Below are 27,180 nucleotides of genomic sequence, written 5' to 3' on the forward strand. Positions count from 1 at the left end.
AGTACTCCAGGCGAAGGCAACAAGTGCAAAGGCCTGTCCTGAGGCAGGAGTAAGCCTGGCACATTTGTGGAAAGGCAGAAGGGCCAACGAGACCAGGGCCAAGCAAGCAAGGCAGGAAGTAAGAGATGAGGCAGGGGTCAGGAGGCCATGGACCAGTGACAAGGCCCTGGCTTTTAATGGAGGGCGATGGGACACTACTGGGCGGTTTTGAGCAGAGTGATGTCGTGCTTTAACTTCTGGTTTATCAGGATTACTCTGGCTGCTGGGTGAAGAGCAGGGAAGGGAGTGGCAATGGCAAAAGCTCTATAACCAGAGTGGGGGCTCCTGCAAAATCCAGACGGAAACACAGGGCAAATGACAGGAGTTACCATGTTGTTGCCTGTATGTATCCACCTCGACAGGTAAACAACAAATATTTTTTGTACCTCACTGATATCCTTATAAAATATTACTCTGTGTTTTGTACCCTGGGCAAAGCTAGGGCTTTAACTGTACAAACCTTATCTTGTGACCCAGATGGTGTCTCTTCTAGAGTCTCGGTGCTTCCCAGATTGGAGAGCTGAGTGCTTGGCTGTAACCCAGGGCTGGAGATATTGGAGTCGCCCATCTGATTCTGAAATTAAAAGGAAAAGTATATCATGTGAACAGTTTGCTGACTACTATTTGGCTCATAAGACATCTGAGGTTATCAGCAATGCTATTTTAAAAACAAGCAAAAATTCCCCCAAATGTTTTGCTTTGGACCCTCAGGTAAGTAACTTAAAAAATAAAATTTCTAGACAGTTGAGCACTTGGTTTTAGAGAATAGTGACAATTGTTTTTATATCCCTTGAAGTGCATATATTACTGCTAAGTAGTGTTGCACTGCATGACCACATTACTGTCTTGTGGAACACTCACCCATAGGAGGTCATTTGTGCTATTTCCAGTTTTTGGTAATTACGTATAGAGCTTTTATATTCATAAAACCTCATGCACGGGTTTTTGTGTGGACAAAAGCATCATTTCTCTAGAGTAAATACCTGGCGGTGGTATACCTAGGTCATATGGTAAAATGCATTTTTCTTCTAAATTTTTGTAGTTTTAAATTTAGATTTAGGATCCATTTTGAGTTGATTTTTGTATAAGGTGTTACATTTATGTTATGGATTTTTTTTTCTTTTTTTGTATGTGGATGGCCAACTGTTCCCAACACTATTGGTTGAAATCATTGTATACTCTTAAACTAAAAAGATCTCTAAGCATCACCATCAAGATGACAGTCATTAAATGTTTTAAAATTCCTGTTAACTTATATGTAACACCAAAAGTGAAAATACTTTTGGTCTTAAAGAGAATCCTAAAAACAGATCATTAGGTGGGCACAGAATTATGAATTCTTAGGAACTGAAGTTATTATATTTGGGCTATGTGATCCATTACTCATGTCACAATGGACACCAGAAACAGTTTAGAACACTCAGGAGACCAGATTTAAAAACGAAGCCCCAAACTTCAGTCCAGGGACACATTAATTTTGATAGCAGAGAATAAGTACATGTGCTTAGCACAGCGTTAGGTACTCCAATGTTAAATGAATGGCTAAGATGCATTTATTCTATTCAAATGACATAATCCTTATAACACTTTTTATTCAGTGTTATCCATTTAGACAGAGGTGAAATAGCCTGGGACAGCCTATGAAATATCTTTTTAAAAACATCTATTACTGAAATACAGTTGACACACAATGTTATATTGGTTTCAGGTGCACAACATGGTGATTAGACAATTCTACCTATCACACAGGGTTCACCCAGGCAAGTGTGGTCACCATGCAAAGTTATTACAACATTACTGATTACATTCCCTGTGCTGTATTTTTCATCCCCATCACTTACTCATTTTATAACTGGAAGTCTGTACTTCTTAACCCCCTTCAACTGCCTATGAAATATCTTATTTTCTACCCCTTTGTGCAACACCACCATCAATATGTACTAACACATTATGGAGAATGCTTGGAATTAAACTGCATCACAGAAAAGCTCAAAACAATGTTCATAACAAGTTCCTAAGAGCAGAGGGTATACAATGTTCAGAAACATTTTCAAAATTGGGAGTTTTCACATAAAAATCCCAGCTTGTTATTTTTGGAGAGAAGCTGAACACCTTTGCAACAACTGGCTGGAGCTGAGCTGCACATGACTCTCTGATGCAGGGCCAGGTTCTGTTTGCATCAGGGCTACCCTGGCCCACCCACTACATGTGCTTCCATGGCCCATGTGGTTTTGGGGGCAGTTTAGTCTCCTCTGCTTAACTCAACATGAACTACAAGATGGGCTGTACTTTAAAAGGTCCTAGACATTTTTTTTATACATGTGCAGGGCTGTTCTTGGAAGGTTTAATCTGAGTTTGTAGATGACACTTGCTATTTGTACAGATTCGGGGAAATGGACAATCAAACTTTCTGGAGGGCAATTTTATTACAATATTTAGTAAAAACCTTAAAAATGACAAAATCCTTCGATCTACCAATTGTATTTCAAATGGTTTATCTTAACAGAAAATGCTGAACATGAAGACTTAGCCACAGGATATATTTCTGAGTTCTTAAGAGAATCAGAAAAGAACAGTGTATTGTTTATGTAAAGCACGGGAGAAAAAACATGCAGCTATTAATACCACTCTTCTCTTTTTCAAAAAGTTTTCATTCTACCGAAAGAAATCTCACAGGGACTCCCCTGTGAGATGAATAAATAGCTACTGTCATCAAGGTATTGTTCTTTGAAAAAAAAAAAACTGGTTACAAAAGAGTTAATAAAAGCGACTTTTAAAACTAGTTAATAATAAAACTAGTGTAGAGAAGCATACCACACACTCTGGGACACATTTACACATATTTTTGGAAGGATACAAAGTATTATCAGTGATTATTTCTAGGTGGTGGAATTATGTTTTTTTCTTTTACTCTAATCTTTAAATATGAAATAGAAACAACCTCTCAACCAAAATCCAGGATTATATCCTGTGGCTACAAGCAACTCAGTAAGGGGCCGCTGTAAAGGATTGTGGCTTTAGCTATCTTTCTTACCTTTATTATTATTACTTTTTAATGTTTTGTTTATTGTTTAGAGAGAGAGTATGACAGGGGGAGGGGCAGAGAGAGAGGGGGACAGAGGATCTAAAGTGGGCTCCATGCTGATAGCAGTGAGCCTGACGCGGGGCTCAAACTCATGAACCATGAGATCGTGACCTGAGCCAAAGTTGGACGCTCAACCGACTGAGCCACCTGGGGGGCCTGTTACTTACCTTTAAAAAAGGTAAGTTGGTTAAAACAAACTATAGGACTTTAGGAGAAAACGTTTACTATAGAGTTTTAATTTCCCAACAGTCTTTACTATAAATCCTTCACCCCAAAGCGTGGAATTTCATTCACGGTGGGTGGGGGAGATTTAGGATTGGGGTTACATGCCATCACTGAGGCATGGCTTGCACCTCTGCCCTAGACTGTCAATCTAAGTCTCTACTACAGATAAACAAAGGGCCATCTGGAGCTGCGTGGCAGCTGAGAGCGCCCATGCAAACACTTGGCTATGAATTCACAGGTCACTGCGAATTCCAACTCCCATTTGGTTGGATGACAGGCAAGTGTGGACACGAAAAAAACCTACTCTTTCAGGAAGCTCCACCTATTTACAGACAGTTTTCACAACCAGAAAGAATGCATTATAAAAAGGAAGTACCAAAGATTTACAAAATTCCCAAAGGTTTATTAGTTTTAATCTAGCCATAGACATCATTTTACTTATTCCATAGCATGGGGGAATTTTCTTTACAACGGTAATTACCGTGCTCTCCACATTCTTACCTTTTGCAATGTGTCACATTTTCAGATTGCCTGCTTGATCTAGAGTTCCTTTATAGCTTTGTGGACAAAACCAAGGCTCTGTTCCTTCTTTCATTTTGTGGCTACTTGCTTCTTAGGCTGAGGAGTAAGCCAGGCCACCTCCCAGAGCACCAGCTCTGGTGCACAGCACCTACACTTTCTGTCCCGTGTGGCACCGTGATCTAGTCATCACTAGGAATGCGTGACAGAGCCCTGGATTTATTAGCTACCTGTTCTCAGAACACAAAAAGGCCTCTATAAAAACAGAACAAGGCATCTATATAGATAGCCAGATCTCATTAAGGATATGAGAGGGAATTTGGGGGAATATAAGGTGACCTAAAAGAACAGAAAATTATTCTCGGAATTTATTCTCATCCAGTTAGGATCCTAAGTGTTCATGCATCCACTACAGAGATGACTGCTTTTCCTGTATTAATTTTCAGAGTTCCATAAATTCCTCTTAATTCTCTATGAGACACTGAGGAATTTGATGCAACTTGAACTTCTCAGGGGCTCTAATGTACACTTCTCTACCTCAGAAGTGAGATTTCCTTTGGTGTTTGAATAGGACTTTTCCTTTGCTGGAGGAAACTACCTTCCAGAGCACTGTTTCAAAGTCTGCTCCCTAAACTCTAGATTCTTGAGATGCTGAAGTGGAATATGAGAAAAATGGTCCCATAGTTGAGCAACCTGGGAATCGGTGCTGCTGTACTTATTGTAGGGCCCCTCAGAGTCTTGAGCATTGCAAAGCCCAAAGCCCCAGGAGGATGGGGGAGGAGGAGCCATGTTAACAACATTTCCTTAACTCACTTGACCAACTGGAACCTTTCCTAAGGGTCACCTGTTAACTATGTAGAGGCTAGTGTTAGAGCAGAATGGTTTGGGAAACACACCATAGAGAGTGCTTTTCACACCTGTCCCTGGAACTTTTGGTGAGGTGAGGATTACACAAAAAAACAAAAGAAAAGTACTTAATCACATATCAGTAAAGAGTAAGGTGACAATTACAATTCCACTGAAACAAAGCGCAGCAGTGGAAACCTTCAGTCTGCCTCCTATGAAGCGTGAAGCTCTCAGGGGCCCATGTCAAGTGATAAGTCAGGGCAGTTCCAAAGCCACGCGGTTTGAAGACCACTAATGAAATGCCCACTGCTTGATGCATAGTGGACGGTTCGTAAGTGTGTAGTGAATAAGTTAACAAATGCACTACAACTTCCATTTTATTCAATTTCAGGGAGAAAACGCCATCCTTTCACTTTTAAACTAATATACAGAAAAAAAAAATCTAGAAAAGCTTCACACGTGGGTAGAATTCCAAATAATGCTTAATGAAGGCTGTGAACCTACCACCAACTGCAGACCATAAGTATACCCTTTGTATTAGCAGGTGCAAATGATCAGGCTACACATATTCCTAAGCCCTAGCAGAGGCCACAGGGGTGAAGAACAGGCAAGAAGCTTTTGAAGAACTACCTGCTGCAGGCTAACTTTTGCACCCTGAAACCATTTTCAGTAATTTTATGGGAACAGAAAAAGAGCATTCTAAACTTTCACACCAAGTCAAGGGCTTGGACGTAAGCAAATTTCTTTCCCTTTTAGGCTAAAAACTGTAAGACATGTATTCTTTCTGGACTAATTATCTCTGCTGGCCTAGAGGTGACTTCCCCAGCACATGCCCCCACGCCCCCTCCCCCTACTCCCCACCTGCCTCCTTCTCCCCTCTTGGTCCTCCCAGTCCGTCTCACCCTCTCATATTCATCCTTGGCTCTGCTTAGCATCTCCAGAATGTCGATGGGCCTGTGGTCACTGCAGCCGTTAGCCTGGCTGGGACTCTGTTTGTCCCGAGCAGCTTGCTGGGACCGCCGTGTCTCCTCTTCTACCACACTAGAGAAGGAGAACCAGATTTTAGAAAGACTTCTTTAGGCACAATCTGACCCACGAACTCTCCTGGTGTTTGTCTTCCGAGGATACGGGAAGAATGTCATAGGATATGCTTCCTCCCAGTACAATTGCAGGGCCTCGGTCTGTATTGGGAGTACATAACTAACTGCTTTACCAGCTCATGTGCAACAATGCCAACTGATGTGTCTCACTGTTAGAAGGGCAGAGTACAGAATTCTTTTCTAGAGATGGTAGGAGCAGATATGTTAAAAATGACCAAATTATTTCTCTTTTTTGAAGTCTCAAACTCAAACTACCAGGTGAAGTACATTTTCAAAAGCATGTAGTCAGCAAGACACGGGCAGGCTGCATAGCTGAGCAACCACTGTGGAAAGTCTGTACTGACACTGGACTGGGGGAGGGGGGGAGGAGGGAGAAGGAGAGAGAAGGAGAGAGAGGGAGAGAGAGGGAGAGAGAGGGAGGGAGAGGAGCTTCTTAAAAAAAAAAAGATTTCAGCAAATCTTCAAAGGTTTCCCTTATTCTCTCCTTAGAAATCACCAAGTGGGTGGTGAGGTCAGGGTGATCATGGCAGTGCTATTCATTCTGATTGGTGCTCAGGCTAATTCTGCACTTGAAAATAAAGCAAGAAAAGTTGAGGGTTAAGAATGCCAGAGAGGGCTGGGGTCTTTTTCTTTTTAAGATTCATTTAGGTTTTAATCCCAGCTCTAATGAACAGGATTACCTGCCACAGGATATTATGGGCACAGGACAACTTGATTATTGTATAAGCTGAAAACTTTCTGGATGGTGATAAGGACAGGCAATAAAACAATTCAGTAGCAGAACATCTGTTTCTTGGTTGTTTTTTTTTTTTAATTTTTTTTTTTTAATGTTTATTTATTTTTGAGACAGAGACAGAGTGTGAACGGGGGAGGGTCAGAGAGAGGAAGACACAGAATCTGAAACAGGCTCCAGGCTCTGAGCTATCAGCACAGAGCCCAATGCGGGGCTCGAACTCACGGACCTCGAGATCATGACCTGAGCCGAAGTCAGCCGCTTAACCGACTGAGCCACCCAGGTGCCCCCTTGGGTTTTTTTGAACAACAGGAATAGGACAAGAATAGGCCACTTCAGTGTCAGTTCACTGCTTTAAAACAACCTGCCTAGGAGCTCCCATTCATGTGCGTGGGATGGTTCTTTTATTTGAAAACATTGGGTTAAAGAGTATTAAGCACTTTTTTTTTTTTAAACAGCAGACTCATTCTGAGTTTTTAACGTACTAAAGTATATTTGATTCTCCAAGAAGGGTGGGCTTATACATTTCCCCAAATTTACTTGACCAGAATCTTCTCCTAAGGCTAGATTTCTGTTTAGAAGATCTTGCTTTGAAGTAATGGTGTTATTTCTCTAGATGCTTATAGCTCTGAATACGATGATTATTTCTGACATAAATGTACAGTCACAGACTTTACAGTAGAATGAAAGAAGACTGGTATGTGATATGAAGATCAGACTAATTAGCATCCATATTGTCTCATTTATATCCATACCAGACAAGAAAGACTATATGGCCCCAACTGTGAGGCCTGTTGCAAAGGAGAAAAAGACTGGAGAGATATACGTTGGTTATTTCTTGATGGTAAGATCACAAGCAATTTCCCTTTCCTTTTTTGTCCGTTTCTTCATTTTCCATAATTAACAGGCACTCCTTTAATAACGAGGGGGAAAAAAAGTGCTATTTCAAGAGACTTGTATTTATACTCAGTTACAAGCTGCACCAGCTTGAATTCACCTTCATTGAAGACTCTGGTCACACAGCCTGTTTTCTTTCTCCTCCCTCTTGCCAGGCTGCCTGGTTTGTCCATCCTGGTATTCCCCTCATCCCTGCTCCAGACTGGATCTGGATCTGTAATTTTGGTTCAAAGTTGTTTTTTTTTTTTTTTTATAAAGTAAGCTTTATGCCCAACATGGGGTTTGCAATTCAAGACGCTGAGATCAAGAACTGCATGCTCTACTGATTGAGCCAGCCAGGGGCCCCCCCCAAAAGAACATTTCTTTCTTTCTTTTTTTTAATTTTAAAAAAATGTTTGATTTTTGAGAGAGACAGAGTACAAGTGGGGGAGGGGCAGAGAGAGAGGGAGAGACTCAGAATCCAAAGCAGGCTCCAGGCTCTGAGCTGTCAGCACAGAACCCGATGCGGGGCTTGAACTCGTGAACTGTGAGATCATGACCTGAGCTGAAGTTGGACGCTCAACCCACTGAGCCACTCAGGTGCCCCAAAAACATTTCTAACAGTCGCCACTATTAGACCGGTGGAACAGGCCTCTTTACAATGTTCACTTCTGCTTTCAACAGCATGTCCAGGCAAGAAGGGACAGGAAAGATGCCGGGACTCTATCAGGCCTCTTCCAATCCAAACTCTCTTAGGAGCACCGTCTTCTCAAATATGCCCTCAAGACTACCCATAAATCAGGAATAAGGCTCACTTCCATGAGTTCTCCAAATTTCAGTCTTCGTAGGCAACCGTTCAAACAAGTATTTATTGTTAGGAAGAGTTTCTGGCAGGGTGGATTTCCTCTTTAGGAGAGTCAGCATTTCCCAAGTTTAGTGGATTTTCAACCCTGCCACTGACCAGAGAGGATTTCTAAATTCGGATACAGTACAGGTCTAGAGGTGTGCATGCTCTACCGCAGAGCTTCTCAGTTTTTATAAACATCTTTCGGAATAAGTCAACTTCTTTACTTGGAGAATTTTTATTATATTGCAGCTGTTGAAACAGCGATTTAACAGAATGGGCACCGACAGGCACATTTATTGAGACACACACACAATCTGCCAATACACACCTGTATTTCTGGTGGGCAGAGATAATAATCTGAATTATGTAGCAAACAGAGGCTGTACACAGGCAAAGTCAGAGCAAAGAAAGATAAAGTAGTCTTTTCTTTATCTTTGGTGACCACAACACCATTTATCACAAAGTTCATGTTAACATATAAGGTGTTCTCTTCGGCCATAAATAGGCCAGGCACTTGAAAACTCATTACTAACAGTTTCATGAGGGCACTCTCTAATCACTTTCAATAACTCCCCTGCTTCTAGTAAAACCAGCTGGAAGCATAAGCAAATGTGCTTCTTTTGGGCATTTCTTGTGAAAGAAACTCAAATGCTCCTTTTCCCTTTTGCTTTCTGTTTCTACTTCCTCATCCTACTTTTGGTTTCGGTACAATATTTTCAGATAGGCCTTCAGTCTTCTGCCTCATTTACCACCTGAAGTCTTGTATGAGGGGTACCACTGGCCCTGACAGTTTAGACAAAAGCTCAAAATGGTTTCCTGTAAGTAGCTATTAAAGCTAAAAGAAACCTATTTCTTACTTGGGGCCCAAAAGTTCTCAACCTGCAGGAGAAAGTCTATATACTAACATATTCCAAAGTTTAGATATTTCAGAAAAATATTCTGGATTTCAGGATACCCAAGAATCAATACATCTGTGTCTTCTAAGTAATTTGAAGTAAACTGCCTTTGCTGTCACTTTCAAAAATACAAAAAGTAGTCATCAAATAAGTAAATGGCTTTGTAAAAAAAGTAGTTTTAATTCATTTCCAGGGACAAGGTGTTGTAAAAATAGTGTGCTCAGTTGCTATGTGTCCAACTTCGCAAAGCTCAGATGATGACCTTGAGGTTAGTGAGCTGGAGCCTCACGTCGGGATCTCTGCTGTCAGTGCAGAGCCAGAGAGCCCGCTTCGGATCCTCTGTCCCCCTCTCTCTCTGCCCCTCCCCCTGCTCTCTCTCTCTCTCTCTCTCTCTCTTTCAAAAATAAGTAAAACATTAAAAGAAAGGAAGGAAGGGGGCGCCTGGGTGGCTCAGTCGGTTGAGCGTCCGACTTTGGCTCAGGTCATGATCTCACGGTCTGTGAGTTCGAGCCCCGCGTCGGGCTCTGTGCTGACAGCTCAGAGCCTGGAGCCTGCTTCTGCTTCTGTGTCTCCCCCTCTCTCTGCCCCTCCCCTGCTCATGCTCTCTCTTTGTCTCAAAAATAAATAAAAACATTAAAAAAATAAATAAAAAAAAAAAAGAAAGGAAGGAAAGGAAAGGAAAGGAAAGGAAAGGAAAGGAAAGGAAAGGAAAGGAAGGAAGGAAGGAAGGAGGGGTGTTTCTAGAGAGGCAACATGTTTTCCAACATGACTGATGCAAGTTCATTTGGAACAATGTCTTCAGGGGTGTATGCCCACAGTAATAAACACAGCCTATCCTGTGAGCTCACGGCCAGAGCCATCAAAGCAGAAGGCGGACAGACATCCAATCAGGACATGACAGTGGTCTTCGATTAAAACTTTGCTTTAGCCATATGGGCTTCTTTTAAAATGCAAATATGCCTGGAATTGAGGTTTGGGGCTTATTTATTTACACTTTTACAGAAATTAGTGTGAAATTGGACTGTTTCTTAAAAAATTAAGAGTTTTCTTCCAAAGATGTAGATAAAAACCTTGCAGGAGAACGAAAGGAATTCCGATGATGGGGTGGGGGTTCACATCTCTGGGGAGATTTAGGCAAAAACCGAAAAGGAAACACAGGTGAGCCAGAATACACTGGTGGCCACAGCACCGCAGGCCCCTCCAGCGCCACGGTGTCTCGGGCTCCCAGAACCCAGACCAGCAGCACCAGCAGCACAGAGAAGCCAGATGAGGGGTGGCTCCTGCGGGCTGGCTTGAGAAAAGACAGTAAGCCACCCTTTAGAACTCTCATTCAATGAAATTGCTTTCCAATTCCAAGATTCTGACATACAAAGCATCTCCTGGAACACAGCCCATCAGTGAACTGGGGGACCACTACACCTAGAGTCGGCGCCACAGCGGAGTTCACGTCAAGGAGGCGCAGGCAGGAGTTCTCTACTGGCTGCGGAGCGCCGCACCACTCGTCTCGCCAGAGCCTAGCGCCGCCTGCCTGTGCCCTGGGCGTGATAGCGTCCTCTGGGGTCAGCCCTAAGCACATGCTTAACAATAAGGGTTTGGTTAAATTAAGATTTGTCTTCAGGACTGGATAAAATTACAAATACCACAGAGGACTCTTTAGCGTAAACTGGAAAAAGGCTGTTGAACTGAAAAGTAGGAGGTACAGGGTGATCTATTTTTATAAAAAACCACCACACACGACCTAATGTACAAATAAAAAGACGGGAAGGAAACAGACTAAAACACTAACAATGGGAGTAGTAGGGTTACAGATAATTCTAGTTTTAAGCTTTTCTGCCTCTTCCAATTTTTGGACAATAAGCAGGAAATCAGGGGAGAAACAAATTAGTAGACTCAGTAGCAAACAGAAGCGAGGGGGAAAGTGATTTTTTCATCTCTCATATATCATTAATTAGATCTATGTTGTAAAAGAAATACTTACTCGGCCATGAGTTTGGCTATGCGGTGACAGTCATTCTTATCGTAAAACCAGATGCTGTATATCGACACTTGAAAAACAAAGGAGAAAAAAAGATAATGGGAAATGTGGTTTCAACATTTGAGTATACGTAAATACTATATTATTACCACGGAATGTCAGAGAATTTACCACCAACAGAATTTACCATCAAACCCTCAAATTGTTAAGAATTCCTCTAAAGAAAAAAAAGCCTCTCCCTTAAACTGCTTAATAAAATTATTAATAAAATTAAGATAGGTAAAATATTCAGATGAAAATTGCGAAAGAAAGTTTTCAGACATGATTTCCAGATCTCATTGAGCCTAAGGTGCCACTAAGTGTAAGAGGTACCATTATTTTCTGTGTTACTAAGAAAGGAAAGTGCTGTTAAACTAAGAATCAACATTGTGAGATGCATTTCAAATTGACAGTGAAATGTGAAAAAAAGTGTCTTAATTATCGAAAACCAAGTTCACCCACCAGCAGAACCAAACAACAGAACCTCCATCAATCTTTCGAAGCTTGAAATATGGAATCAGTAATTACAATAAAAACAAACACCAGCTCCAGATCCAGCCTATGATCAACATCGTTCACGCAGGAAATGGAAATGCTGGGGCTGAGCTCAGTCTATCACACTTCTTTTCCTTTTTCATTCCCAGCACGTGTGGTGTGATCAACACTAAGAAAACCTTCAAAAACTATTTGGTGAATAGATAAATGAACTTTATAATTAAAGGTTAACAATACATAAAAACCACTGTAAACACTTTCTGGATAAGGTGGGACAGAAATACTGAATTGTAAGTCAAAACAAACATATGAATAGCTATGGCTCATTGCTACCACGTGTGCCCACCATGATACTCACAGCTTGGCCCAGGCTGCACCTTCCTTCATACTTAAAATGACTGGTACAGGCAGTGCAGATATCATTATGTCTTTTTTTAAAAATTAAACTTTTTTTTTTAAGACAGGAAGTAGAATTTATTGGTGGGCATGAATAAGGAGGGAGCAGTGCTGAGGTTCTCATGAGTGCAGAGCCTGTCGTTTGTCTAAGAGGCCATGAGTAGGGATGTATTTGACCCCACAGCCAACTGGGATGAGCTGCTTTTCAGCCATCATGTCTCCAAATTTGTCCACATTAAACTTAGCCCTATTTCTTGGAAATGAAGATCTTCTGGTGGCCAGAGGACCTGAACTTGGCCCTGCGTAGGGCCTCAATCACATGCTTCTGGAAGGACATGATGACATGGCCACTGTGGACCCTAACCATGTGCCCTGGGGTTTTCCAAAGGCACTCCACATACCTGTCTGGAGCCCGTCAACCCCAGCACAGGACAACATCTTGTTGATACAGATGATGGGGATGGGGTGGAGTTGCACTTGGATATGAAAACCATCTTTGCCATAGCTTTTCACCATGTACTTGCTGGCAAAAATACAGGCAGTCTCCAGGGCTTCAGAGGAGAGCTGCTCATATTCATCTGACGTCATGTGGCCACATAGTGGGAACCCATTCACATTTGCCTTCTTCTGCCCCAGGTCAAAGATGTGGATATTGGCATCAGGGACACTTCTGCCGAAGTGAGACTTTGGGTATGTTCTTACAATACCGGTTCTTACATACCGGTAACACCATGGCGACACCAGGATTTTCAGTGGTGCTCCAAAGGAAAAGGGCTAAATTAAACTTTTAATTTTGAAATAATTGTAGCTTCACACACACTTGGAAAAAATAAACAGAGACTGTATGTGCCCTTTGTTTCTTCCATTGGTAACGTTTGGTAAAACTATAGTATGATTTCACAGCCAGGCTTCTGACATTGATACAGTCAAGTTACAGAACATTGCTGTGGCCACAAAGATCCCTGGTGGACTTTTATAGCCACACCCTCTTCCCTTGGTCCCTCTCCATCTCTGACTCCTGGCAGACACACTAATCTGTTCTGTTTCTTTAATGTTGTCATTTCAAGAATGTTACAGAATATAAAGGGAATCATGAAACATGCAACTTTTTGAGATTGAGTTTTCTAACCCAACATAATTCTCTGGATATTCATCCAAGTTGTTGCTTGCACCAATTGTTCATCCCCACCCCCACTCTTTTTCGGCTGTGTAGTATTTCATGGTGTGGCCATACCTGTTCAAATGTTCATCCACTGATGGACACGTGGTGTGTTTCCAGTTTTGAGCTATTAACAAATAAGCAGCTATGAAAGTTCATGCACAGATTTTCGTGTGAATGTAAGTCTTCATCTCTGGGTTAAATGCCCCAAAGCACAGTTACTGAGTCACAGAAGTTGCATGTCCAGTTTAAAGAAGAAACTCTGTTCTCTAGAGTGTTGGTACTATTTTATATTCCTACCAGCAACATATGAGCAATCCAGTTTCTCTGCATCCTTGCCAGCATCTGTTCTTCTATTTTTAACTTCATCCATTCTGACAGGTATATAGTGGCATCTCACTGTGGTTTTAGTTTACATCTCCCTAGAAGCTAATGATGCTGAACATCTTTTCATGTGCTTCTCTGTCATCCATATTTTGTTTAGTCAAATGTCTGTTCATGTCTTTTGCCCCTTCTAATTGGACGTTTTTTACTGTTGAATTTTATGAGTTCTTTAGATATTCAAGATACTAGGCCTTTTTTGGATATGTGGTTTGAAGGTATTTTCTATCTGAAGCTTGTTTTTCATTCTTAGTAAGGTCCTGCCAGAGCAAAGATTTTTAATTTTGACAAGGTCCAACTTACCAATTTTTCCTTTTATGGATCATGCTTTTGGTGTCAAGGATTCTTTCCTGATGGACCCGCAGTAACAAAATTTTCTATGATTTTTCCTAAAAGGTTTATAGTTTTACATTTCAATAGGTAATCAATTTTTTAAAATGTTTTATTTATTCTTGAGAAAGATTTGGGGGGGGGGAGGGTCAGGAGCAGAGAGAAAGAGAGACACAGAATCTGAAGCAGGTTCCAGGCTCTAAGCTGTCAGCACAGAGCCTGATGCGGGCTTGTACCCAAGAACCATGACATCATAGCCTGAGCCGAAGTCAGATGCTTAACCAACTGAGCCACCCAGGCGCTCCATCAGTTGGTAATTGATTTTCAGTTAATTTTTGCATAAAAAGGTTTAGGTTAAGGTTTTCTTTTGGTCTAAATGTTCTATCCAGCATTATTTGTTGAAATGCTCTCCTCTCTTTATTGAGGAGTATTTTGTACCTTTGTCAAATATCAGTTGGGTATATTTGTGTGGGTCTATTTCCAGATTTATTTTATCCTATTTATGTGTTTATTCCTCCACCAGTACCACACTGTCTTGATTCTTGTGCTATATAGTAGGCCTTAATAATTCCCCCCCACTTTATGCTTTTCCAAATTGTTTTATCTTCTACGGCCTGTGCTTTTCCATAGAAGTTTTAGAATAAGTTTGTTTATGCCTACAAAAAACATTGTTGGGATTTTGATAGAAGAAAGTGCTTTAAACCTACGGAGCAATTTGGGAATAGGTGAATTTGTACTATGTGGAGTACTTCAATGCACAAGTACAGTCTATCTCTCCATTTATTTAGATCTTCTTTGATTTCTTTCATCAGTAATTTTCAGCACAGAGATCCTGTACATGTTTTGTTAAATTTATGCCTAAGTACGTAACTTTGTAAGGGCTATAAATGGTGGCTTGTTTTTAAGGTTATCTTTTTAAGTAATCTCTACACCCACTGTGGGACTCTAACTCATGACCCCGAGATCAAGAGTCGCATGCTCTGCCGACCGAGCCAGCCAGCGCCCCTAAATGGTAGTTTTTAATTGTGACTGAGTTTTGAATGTTGATCTTGTATTCTCATATCTTACCAAGCTCACTAATTAGTTTTAGGAATTTGTACTTAGTCTGTTATCTGCGAATAACATTTTTATTATTTTTCTCCCCTTTCTCTTCCAGTATGTAGGCCTATTTTTCTTTCTTGCCTTATTGCAGTGGTTAGAACTTTCAGTGCTACGTTGCACAGCAGTGTTGACAGTGGACATCCTTGCCTTGTTCTCAATCTTAAAGGGAAAACATTCAGCCTTTCACTGTAAGTATAATGCTGGCTGTAAGGCTGTTGCAGATGCTCTTTATCAAGATCACATAATTTACTTCTATTCTCAACTTAAGAGTTTTTATCATGCATGGACATGGGTTTTTTCCCTGCATCAAAAACACTAAATATGATCATGTGATATTTCTATTTCATCTTTAGTCTTTTGATATGGTGGATTAAACTGATGTTCAATGTATTTTTTTAAAATGTTTATTTTTGAGAGAGTGGGCATGTGTGTGCGCACAAGTGGAGAAGGGGCAGAGAAAGAGGGAGAGAGAGAATCCCAAGCAGACTCTACACTTGGTGCAGAGCCTGACAAGAGGCTCGATCTCATGACTGTGAGATCATGACCTGGGCTGAAACCAAGAGTCAGGTGCTAAACTGATGGAGCCACCCAGGCGCCCCTTATTTTCAATACTGAACCAGCTTTGCAGATCTGGAATAAAACCCTTTTCTCTATATTGTTGGGTTTGCTAATATTTGGCTGAGGATTTTTTTTAACTTACTTCTCTAAAAATTTTTTTGTTTTTTAATGTTTATTTATTTTTGAGAGAGACACAGAGTGCAAGCAGGGAAGGGGCAGAGGGAGAGGGAAACACAGAATCTGAAGCAGGCTCCAGGCTCTGAGATGTCGACACAGAGCCCAACACAGGGCTTGAACTCACAAACTGTGAGATCATGACCTGAGCCAAAGTTACATGCTCAACGAACTGAGCCACCCAGGTGCCCCCTTTTTAACCTACTTCTTGAGAGATACTGGTTTGTGGTTTTCTTTTATTGTACTGTCTGCCTAGTTTGGGTATCAGAGTAATACTGGCTTTATAAAATCAGTTGAAAATTGTTCCCTCCTTGTCTGTTTTCTGGAAGAAACTATGTAAAATTAGTGTTAATTCCTCTTTGAATTCTCCAGTAAAACCATCTAGGCCTGGAGATTTTTTTCTTTTGAATTATGAATTCAATTTCTTCAATGGCTATAGGACTATTCATGTTATCTATTTTGTCTTGGTTGAATTTTGTAGTTTGGGTTTTCAAGGAACTGGTCCATTTCTTCCAAGTTATCAAGTTTATGACTATAAAACTGTTCACAGGGGGTGCCTGGGTGGCTCAGTCGGTTGAGCGTCTGACTTTGGCTCAGGTCATGATCTCACAGTTTGTGAGTTCAAGCCCCGTGTTGGGCTCTGTGCTGACAGCTTGGAGCCTGGAGCCTGCTTCGGATTCTGTGTCTCTGTCTCTCTCTGCCCCTCCCCCACTTGTGCTATCAAAAATAAATTTTAAAAAATGTAAAAAAAAATTAAAGAAAAATAAAGTACTTAAATGTTCACAGCATTAGCTTATTACCCTTTTAATGTCTGGAGAATCTATAGTGATACCTACTATTCCATTCCTGATTCTGGTACATTGTGTTTTATTTTTCTTAGTATTGCTAAAAAGGTTTGTGAATTTTATTGATCTTTTTTTAATTTGTGGTGCCTGGGTGGCTCAGTCAGTTAAATGTCCAGCTCTTGGTTTCGGCTCAAGTCATGATCTTATTGCTTCGTGGGTTTGAGCCCCACACGGAGCTCTGTAATGACAGTGAGGAGCCTGCTTGAGATTTTCTCTCTCCCTCCCTCTCTTTGCCCCTCCCCCACTTGTGTTGTCTCTGTCTCTCTCAAAATAAACTTAAAAGTTTTCTAAAAACCCAGCTTAGTGTTTCACTAATTTTTCTCTTTTCATATTTTCAATGCCATTGATTTCTTCTGCTCTTATCTTCATTCTTTCCTTACTTCTGTATGCTTTGAGCTTAATTTCCTCTTCTTTTTATAATTTCTTGAAGTAAGAATTTAGTCGGCTCTCAGCCAAGTATCTTGAAGGTGTGGGAGGAGTTCCCCATGGCTAGGCCACCTGGTGTGCCTGTCCTGGAAGAGAGCCTCTGACTTTCACAGATGAAGACTGCTTCCCAGACTAGGCCAGTGATGGGACTCCTCCTCCACCCCTCCCTCCCCTTCGTGGGAGGGAGGGAAAGCACTCCCCCTGGTGGCCACTCATTGTCAGCAGGGCTCCTCTAATCCTTTCTGCCAGTTTTCTGGGCTCACCTGATATTGTTGGCAGGACTACCACTTGATCCAGGAGGGGAATGAGCCTACCTGACCTGTCCTGTGTTGCTAGGTTGGAGGTCAGCAAATACCAGGCCTGGGTCCCCATCTTCTGTTGGGTGAGAGGGTTGTAAGACCCTGTTGCTGTGCTGTTTTGCCAGTTGTGAGTCTTCCCCTTTCCACCTTTCAGAGTTCTACTGATTGTCTCTTGTGTTATTTCTGGGTTTTATAGTTGTACTTAACAGGGAGAAGCAAGGAGAGACAAGTAAGTCTAGGCCATCTTGTTTGGATCAGAAGTCTCACTGTGCACTTTTATGGATGGAAACTGAGGTTCATGGAAAGGCTAAATAGCTTATTACAAATCAGAAGAAAACAGTCTTGGCACTGTGGCTAGAACTCAGGTACTCTCACTCTTAGGCCAGTGGTCTCGACACCACACAGCCATTGCCTCATTACATGAAAGAACACATTTTTTTATAAAACAAAAACTTAATGAGCTTTAATTATGCTTATAGACTAAACTAACACATAAAAGAGTATAAATAAGTTAAAAAACATACAATAAAAGGATGACAGAATATAGAATTATAGTCACCATGCTGTATATTACATCCCCATAACTTACTCATTTCGTAACTGGAAATTTGTACCTTTTGATCTCCCCTCCCCCCACCTCAGGCAACCATCAATCTGTTCTTTATATCCATGAGCTTTTAAGTTTATTTATTTTGAAAGAGAGAGAGAGACAGAGTGAGCACAGACAGGCAGAGAGACAGAGGGAGAGGAAGAATCCCAAGCAGGCTCTGCGCTATCAGCACAGAACCTGATGAGGGGCTCGAACTCACAAACTGTGAGATCATTACCTGAGCCGAAATTAAGAGTTGGACACTTAACCATCTAAGCCACCCAGGCATCCTGTTTTTTTTTTTTCTTCCTTAAAGATTCCACACATTAGTGAGATCATATAATATTTATCTTTTTCTATCTGATCTACTTCATTTTAGCATGATGTCCTCAAGGTCCATCTATATTGTTGCAAAACGTAAGGTTTCAATTTTTTAATGGCTGCATAATATTCCATTGTGTATATATACATTTTCTTCTTCCATTCATCCATTGATGGACTCCTAGGTTATATCCACATTCTGGCCATTGTAAATAACGCTACAATAAACACAGAAGTGCACATATCTTTTCAAATTAGTGTTTTCATTTTTTTCGGATAAATACCCAGAAGTGGAATTGCCAGATCATATATGGTAGTTTCATTTTTAATTTTTTGAGAAATCTCCATACTGTTTTCCATAATAGATGCACCAATTTACAGTCCTAGCAACAGTGCATGAAGGTTTGCTTTTCTCCACATCCTCTCCAACACCTGTTGTTTCTTATATATTTTTTTAAAGTTTTATTTATTTATTTTGAGAGAGAGAGAGAGTTTGAGCATGGAAGGGGCAGAGAGAGAAGACAGAGAATCCCAAGCAGGGTCTGTGCTGTCAGTGCACGGCCAGATGCCGGGCTTGATATCACGAACCATGATATCATGATCTGAGCTGAAATCAACAGTCAGATGCTCAACTGACTCAGCCACCCAGGTGTCCCTGTTATTTCTTGTATTTTTGACAAGAGCCATTCTAACACGTGTGGAGTAACCTCACTGTGGTTTTAATTTGCATTTCCCTGATATTAGTGATGTGGAGCATCTTTTCATGCACCTGTTGGCCATGTGTATGTCTTCTTTGGAAAAATGTCTGTTCAAATCTTCTGCCCACTTTTTAATCAGATTGTTCTTTTGCTATTGAGATGCATGAGTCCTTTATATAATTTGGGTATTAGCCCCATATCAGATATATGACTTGCAAACATTTTTCTCTTGTTTGGTAGGATGCCTTTTATTTTGTTGAAGGTTTCCTCTGCTCCGCAAAAGCTTTTAGTCTGATATAGTCTCACTTGTTTATTTTTGCTTTTTCTGCCTTTGCTTTTGGTGTCAAATCCAAAAAAATCATTGCCAAAACTGATGTCTAGGAGCTTACCACCTATGTTTTCCTCTAGGGGTTTCACAGTATCAGGTCTTACATTCAAGTTTTTAATCTATTTTGAATTTATTTCTTGTGTATGGTGTAAGATAAGATAGTAGCAGGTAGCTGTCCACTTTCCCCAACACCATTTACTGAACAGACTGTCTTTTCCCCATGGTATATTCTTGGTTCCCTTGTTGGAAATTAGCTCGACCATATATGTGTGGGTTTATTGCTGGGTACTCTCTTCTGTTTCGCTGATCTATGTGTCTATTTTTGTGCTAGTACCATACTGTTTTGCATACTACAGCTCTGTAGTTTATCTTGAAATCTGGGTCTGTGATACCTCTGGATTTTTTCTTCATCCTCAAGTTTGGCTATCTGGGGTCTTTTGTGGTTCCATACAAATTTTAGGATCGTTTATTCTATTTCTGTGAAAAACGTCACGGCAATTTTGATACGAAATACACTCAATCTGTAGATTGCTTAAGGCAGTTTAGACATTTTAACAATATTACTCCTTCTAATCCAGGAGCATGAAATATTTTCCCAATTCTTTGTGTTTTCTTCGACTTCCTTCATTAATGTCTTATAGTTTTCAGTGTACAAAAGCTTTTTAACGGCAAATTTTTGTTTCATGCTGAATTAACGTCATTATATTCTACAAAAACATTCACGGCCAATCACAACTTTAAAGTTCCTTTTTTGACAGAAATAAAAGTTTAATTGGATTTTTTTCAGTTGTCCTTGCAAAGAGAGTGAAAACATTGATACAGTGAGTGAATGGCTTCATTTTATGAATGAAATCATCAACGTGAATTTTTTTCCTAACCTGTTCTCTGGTAGAGAAACCCTTCAATTTCACTAAAACCGTCCTTGACTGTTGGGCTCCACGTCTGGCTATGTGTCCTGCAGGTGACTGTGCACACTAACTACCACACTACCAGGTTGGCTTTTGTTTTCTGAGCCTTCATGCAGCCTGATGTGAAGAGTTTTCCATGTTTGGAATCCAGGTTCACAGCCCCTCTTCTGTTCACAGAACTATAAAACACCACCAACGCTTCAAGCAGAATCAATGTCTAATGAATAACAAGTAATCTTGGAATATTTTACATGTAAGTAAACAGATTAAATTTAGCTTTGACATCCCTCTGACAAGGAACACAGAGGAAGCTCTGTTACAGACAAGATATAAGCAGTATCTTTGGTTATGTTCCTATTCCTCGCGGCTAAGGATTGCTCCTACATAGAGTAATCAGATTGGGCTTTGAAAAGACTCCATATATGGCAAGTACACGCAACCATCTTTCTTTAAATATGCCTCTTCCAACCTTGGCTAAAGAACACACAAAACACAAGAGTCCAAATACAAGATTCCAGTTTCCCTCTGATGGACACACCCATGTAACTTAGACTGATCAGAAAGTTTGTGACATGCAATACATTAGGCTCAGAACATTCTTTGGGCTGAACAGGGGCATTTAATAATGTTTTCATAGGGGGTTGAAAGCCCAACTCTTAAGAAAGAATTCCATATGGATAATCAAAATAAACCCAGCAGAACTATCAACTTACGTTGACAAAACTTTACTTATATCCTCTCTTCTTCCCTTGAAGAAATACTCTAGAATTTAGAAATAAGACACACGCCTTCCACTCTTGTACATTATCAAGTAAACTGCCAAAAGAGACCCAAACACTTTCAAAGGCATATTTGCAGAAGAAATAAAGATAAGGAAGCCATAACGATAGCTTAATGGGTACGGGATAAGAGTCACACTCGATTCTGCCAAAAGTGGACCTGTAGAGGTTCAGACACGCATCCAAGAATCAGCTCTGTCTGCCAACATATCAAATGCACAGTGCATGCAACTGGCAAGAAAGCCCTGAGAGCTGCCCCTGAGCCTGTCACTGTCACCGGTGAGGAAAGACAGACAAGTTACCAGATAGCTCAGATCACGGAGGACCTGTCTCCAAGCCAAAGCCAAGTATTCTTCCCTCAAGAGAACTTCCACTCCAAGGCCCAACACATACCGTGAACAATTCATTTGCTGAAACATCCCGACATAATTTTCCTTGATTAACTACAGCAATTTAAGGATTTGACAATATAGTATTATTTTGCTGTGGCAAATAATGATGGCATCCTGATTTATAAGTGGCTTTTCTCAAGACAAAAGCAAACTATCTACCTATTGGACCCCCCACCATATTTGCAGCTGTTAACGGCTGTCCCAAGTAAGTCATGCAGTACAAGCAAGTCACCAAAGAGTTAGGGAGTGTGGTAGGATATTTAATCACTTTTAAGTTGTACTTCCATGAAAAACATCAAAATGCAGAAAAGAATATCGAAAATTAAGTGTTTCCTTTGCTTTTTAAATGACAGCATCTTTCTTTTAAAATCGTGCAAAACAAGACTGTCAAAAGATTAAAGCCATTAGATTACTTAATACTGAGAAATTTTAAAGATTTTTTTTAATGTTTATTTTTGAGAGACAGAGAGCGAGCGAGTAGGGGCGGGGCAGAGAGAGAGGAAGACACAGAATCCGAAGCAGGCTCCAGGCTCTGAGCTGTCAGCACAGAGCCCGATGCGGGGCTCGAACTCACGAACCGCGGGATCATGACCTGAGCTGAAGTCAGATGCTTAATCGACTGAACCACCAGGTGCCCCAATATTGAGAAATCTGAAAAAGCTGAGGAGCAAGAGTTTTCCATTTTCCCAGAGAGCGCAGTTTGCAGATCCAGCAGCCCGTTATGATTTGATGTTACATCTCATTCTGCTTCTCATCTGGAATGGTATACGGCATGTATAAGATCAAGAGAATCCAAATTAATTTGGAGGCTTTGTAAAATCCCTTGAGACTTCTTGAGATGCTGTGAAATGTCACAAGAACAGAGCTGGGAATCACTCTCATGCACATGCTGTCTTTTTGATTCATTTATTATTTAGATCTGACCTACTTTCTAAAAGGATCTGAGGAGGTTGGAGATTTTCTCAGTATGGTGCCAAACACAAAAGGGGTTTGATAAAAGCTTTTTGGCAATGGTGTTAAGAGTTATAAAATTTCTAAAGATGATACTGACAAAGATCCTCTACACAGGAAGGAAGAACAAGAAAATGTGTTTTGAATATGGCCAAAAACATTTACTCTAAACATAAGGAAGATCCTTCTGATTATAAAAGTAATGTAAGAATGGAATAGATTATGTAAACAGTAGCCTGCCCCGGCTAGTGAAACAGCAAATGCCCCTGCCTTGAAAGATCATTTCCTTTAGGACAATAAGCCTAGCCTGGTGGCTCCACATCGACATTAAAGGAAAGAGAGAAGAGAAAGGCTCCGAGGTGGAAAGTAGAACACAGGAAAAAGGGTGTGGGGCCGCAGCCTGGCTGGCCTAGGATTTTGACAGGAACTGTGGTAGGTGGCAAACAGGCACGCAGGAAAATGCTATGAATCCATACATGCAGCTGGTAAATGGGATTCAGTTACCTCAGCAGCTTACCTGTTATGGCCAAAGAACACACATCTTAAAACACCAATGAACACAAACATAGAAGAGAGAGTGTACTTTCTAAAATTTAAATTGCAGGGGTGCCTAGGTGGCTCGGTTGAGTGTTGGACTTTGGCTCAGGTGGGATCTTGTGGTTCGTGAGTTTGAGCCCCATGCGGGCTCTGTGCTGACAGCTCAGAGCCTGGAGCCTGCTTCGGATTCTGTGTCTTTGGATTCCGTGTCTCCCTCTCTCTCTCTGCCCCTCCTCTGTCCATGTGCGCCCTCTCTCTCTCTCTCTCTCTCTCAGAAATAAATGAATACACTTTTTAAAAATTAAAAAAAAAATTAAATTGCAGTGTCTAGGGGCACCTAGGTGGCTCAGTTGGTTAAGTGTCTTGACTTCGGCTCAGGTCATAATCTCGCGGTCCGGGAGTTCGAGCCCCACGTCGGGCTCTGTGCTGACAGCTCAGAGCCTGGAGCCTGCTTCAGATCTGTGTCTCCCTCTCTCTCTCTCTGCTCCTCCCCTGCTCACGCTCTGTCTCTATCTCTCAAAAATAAATAAATGATAAAAAAAAAAAATTGCAGTGTCTCTTTAGTGAACACTGATTAAAGACATAGGTCAGGAAATTTTAAAATGTTATTCTGCACACTCTTTGGTTTAGTATTTTCACATTTAGTGCCCCTCTCTAAATTAAATCAAGCCTGAAACCATTTACTGGCAATATCACTTCCATAGTCCCTTTAAACACTGTAATCTTAGTATGGGATTCAGATACATGAAATGACCACTAACTTTTTTGGGAAATTAAGAAAATAAACCCAAAGAATATTACATCTGATCATTTCCAGTTACAGACTTCCTATTCTTAAATAATGGCAGCTCTAAGTAAATAAAACAAAATGCGGAGTCACACCAGGGCTTGATGCCTGCTGTTAGAGTTTCCTGCCACACAGTACTTGCTGCTCCCAAGGCAGAGCTTCCCCTGGGGGTGGGGGTGGGTCGCTGCAAGTGATTATGGGTATGCCAAATGTTGGACCTGTCCGACCCCTAGTGGTCTATTCACCCCAGTGTCCCACACAGAAATGATCACTTTTATGTATCAGAAGGGACAACAAAGGTTGGGAAGCATGGTCCCTGGCCTCCAAGGAGCTGAGTTCCTGTTTTCTGTGCTCCCAAAAATCCACATTTAGGGCTTTGGGAAACAGTTCAAATAGTAGGTGAGAAAAGAGGGAACTTCTTTTCTCTCCTTTCCCTAACTTCTCTGCTATATATGTATTTTTCTGCCGATTTACTAACAGATCGTCCAAACCAGGGTTGTAAGGCAAATGCCCATGATAGTCTAAGAGACACAGGGTGTGGTGGGATCCGTGAGGCTGTGGTGGGATCAGTGAGGCTGTGGGGGGCATGCCCTACCCAGAGTTCCTGACTATCAGTGCTTACAGGGATGCAGGTGCTGTATGGCTATACAGCCACTTTGTCATAAGAAGGAAAGGTAGAAATCCAGGTGTCTGTGTAAAATGTCATTTTTAAATGGTAGCAAATGCTTATCCCATGCCTTTCTGTTTAAAAAAAAAAAAAAAAAAATGCCGAGCATCCCTGGAAGTAGTGACTTTGTAAGTAGCTCAGATCTGCCTGGACCCTCCAGGGGACTAAACCTCATGAGGTCTTGAGGTTTATTCTGCCTACTCCAGAGTGGCTTCAAATTTTCTAGTGGTTACTCTGCTTCAAAAATTTTTTTTTTAACTTTTGAGAGAGAGAGAGAGAGAGAGAGAGATGGAGGGAGGGAGAGAGAGAGAGAAAGAAAGACAGCACGACCGGGGGAGGGGCAGAGAGCGAGGGAGCCACAGAATTCAAAGCTCCAGGCTCTGAGCTGTCAGCAGAGAGCCCAACGCAGGGCTAGAACTCACGAGCTGTGAGATCATGACCCGACCCGACCTGAAGTCAGACGCCCAACCGACTGAGCCACCCAGGCACCCCTGTTTCAATTTTTACCTCCACAATGAACTTCACTTTGTAAACAAGAGGTGAAAACCTGTATACATACATATAAAGAACACATTTCTGCCACTTAGCTATAAGTAATTGTTGCTTTTCTTTGAGAGTTCTCAGAAGAGAAACTATTAATTATCTAAAAGAGATAAATGGTGCATGCATGGTTAACTTTTAAAATATTTATAATTATGGTAATACCACAATAAAAAACAAAGATAAAATTGCATTTTACCTGACAACTCTACTTTAGGGGGGAAAAAGCCAGTACTTAGTGAGATACACTAAATGAATCTGCTTTGGAAATTCTGAAATGTTCACGGACTTACAAAGTTAACCAGAAGGTACTTGGCAGAGGCCCTACTAGAGACTCCACTGGAACACTACAGGCTCTATTAGAACACCAAACAGTGGCTGCAACAGAGAGAGCAACAGAGACATTTGAAATGTCTGACCTGACAGCGTCACCAGGTCAGCCTTGGGGTCTCAGTTACACTCTATGTTTTCATGGTGTTTCTACCTCCTCGATCTACTAACGTGGCAACAGCAAGGCTCTTTCCTTATCTTTGTCCAGAAGGCCAGATTAATGCACTTGCCACAGGTCCTTTCTCCTCCACTGATTACGGAATCACACCAACCACAGCACTGCCGCTGCAGATGGCGAACACCGCCTGCCTTTCTTCAGGCTGCTGGAGAAGCACTGTGCTGCATTCAAAGATCACAGGGAATGGACTGTGGAGCTTTTAGAATTGTTTATAAATTCCTCCTTCAGTCTGGAGGTAGAAGTCACATTTTTTGACCTGACAAATTGTAAACTTCTCTTGCAAGGACATTTCCTGCACTGTGCTTGGAGTCTGAAGATCTGTGCAAATGCCAGGAGCCACCTACCATCTCTACTGTTCTGAGTCTTGCCCTTGAACTGAGAAAGGGCAAGCAGAGACAAAAAAAAAAAAAAAAAAAAAAAAAAAGTACACATTACAGTGTTTCTTCTACTAAAACTTTCCATTTGGCAGCTGTATTTTCAACACTATGGAAATGAATCTCCCTGCCTTTTCTAGTGATCTAATTTTAATTAAAAATGCTCTCTATCAAGAGACTGATGCCCGATATAAAGGAAAAGTTGTAAGTGAAGCGGAAACAAAGAGGTACTTCTCACAGACTTTTGGAGGTAAGTTCTTAAAAATATTCAATAGCAATAACGTTTTTATTTTCACTTGCTTGTTACAGTGATTTGTTGTCGTTACGCAGGTTACAGGGCAACATACTTTGCTCATTTTTCCAAAAGTGCTTTTGGATTATAGAAAACATTTAAAAAAATGAAAAGTGTCATTCAGTGGGAGATCCATGCCCTGAGGTGTTGGATGCAGGAAACGTGAATAACTGTCCTTGTTATCTTTCAGTAAAAAAAAAAAATGCAAAGTCTAACATACACATAAAGTAAAATAATCTTTTTTTTTTTTTTTTTTGGCTAAAACCACCATCATACATTGGTCTAAGGAAGGAATACAGTTAGGTCTGAGAAGACAAAATCTAGACTGTGTATTTCTTCTAATTAATGGATCAGTGTTGCTGCTAAAAATGACCAGGAAAAAACCCTAAACATGTAAATTCCTCCACAGTCTCTGGTGGATCAGATTTTCACTAGTACTAGCCTAATCATTAAAATTTATAGCTGATATTTCTAATCACAGATTTTAAATCATTAAGTTTTACCATTAATTAACAGAGCTGTTTTAGGAGTAATAGTCATAGCACTGGGATTGATATAGTAACATATTTCATTAAGAATCCTGACCCTTTCAGAAAGGTAGAGTTCTAACACAATTTAATGACTTCTTGCTTATAATTTTTCTAAGAAAATGCAACAGAACCTAAGGATTAAAAAAAATAACTAAAATTCTTTAAAAGTACCTCATAGGTTTAACCGAAATGGTATATATAGCGCTTGGTAAAGTGCTTGGTAAATGACAGATGTTCATTAAGTATCACTGTATTAAAGTGTACGTCTGAGTTAAATAATCAGCTTGTTTGTTTAAAAACAGAGTAAAAGACAATACCGAAATAGTTTTTGCAAAAGGAAATCACTGAATGCCAGAATTGACTTTATAGAGCTTATTGGGACCACAAACCTTTACTTTAATGTTTTCAATGAACCAAGTTACGATGGAGACTGTCTTGCTGTAACAAAGAGAAAAACCAATTTTGCTTACTTTTACTTTTTTGTTGATTCATATAATACCAAATTTTGGATTAAAAAAAAATTGCTCAGAACCCTGTTTACAGAAAATAGTCTTGGGGCATTCCAAAATTAAATTTCCACGGAAGTGGAAATCAAAGGACTCCTGACACTGGTCTTAGGGAAAGCGTTTTCTAGA

At 40.7% G+C, this 27,180-nt stretch overlaps 1 protein-coding gene and 1 pseudogene across 3 annotated transcripts in view; both read right to left on the reverse strand.

Moving 5' to 3' along the window:
• Window positions 1-27,180, reverse strand: part of DCP1A (decapping mRNA 1A) — a 57,637-nt gene that overhangs the window by 18,347 nt on the left and 12,110 nt on the right. For all 3 annotated transcript variants that reach the window (XM_030307017.1, XM_030307019.1, XM_030307018.1), the window contains 3 exons: window positions 11,145-11,211; window positions 5,617-5,755; window positions 500-613 (listed from right to left, as the gene is read on the reverse strand). In XM_030307017.1, the coding sequence (XP_030162877.1) occupies window positions 500-613; window positions 5,617-5,755; window positions 11,145-11,211 (320 nt within the window). The remainder of the gene's footprint in view (window positions 1-499; window positions 614-5,616; window positions 5,756-11,144; window positions 11,212-27,180) is intronic.
• LOC115527220 lies at window positions 11,219-15,183 on the reverse strand (annotated as a pseudogene).

The sequence above is a fragment of the Lynx canadensis genome, chromosome A2 (assembly GCF_007474595.2).
Source record: "Lynx canadensis isolate LIC74 chromosome A2, mLynCan4.pri.v2, whole genome shotgun sequence".
NCBI classification, from domain to species: domain Eukaryota; kingdom Metazoa; phylum Chordata; class Mammalia; order Carnivora; family Felidae; genus Lynx; species Lynx canadensis.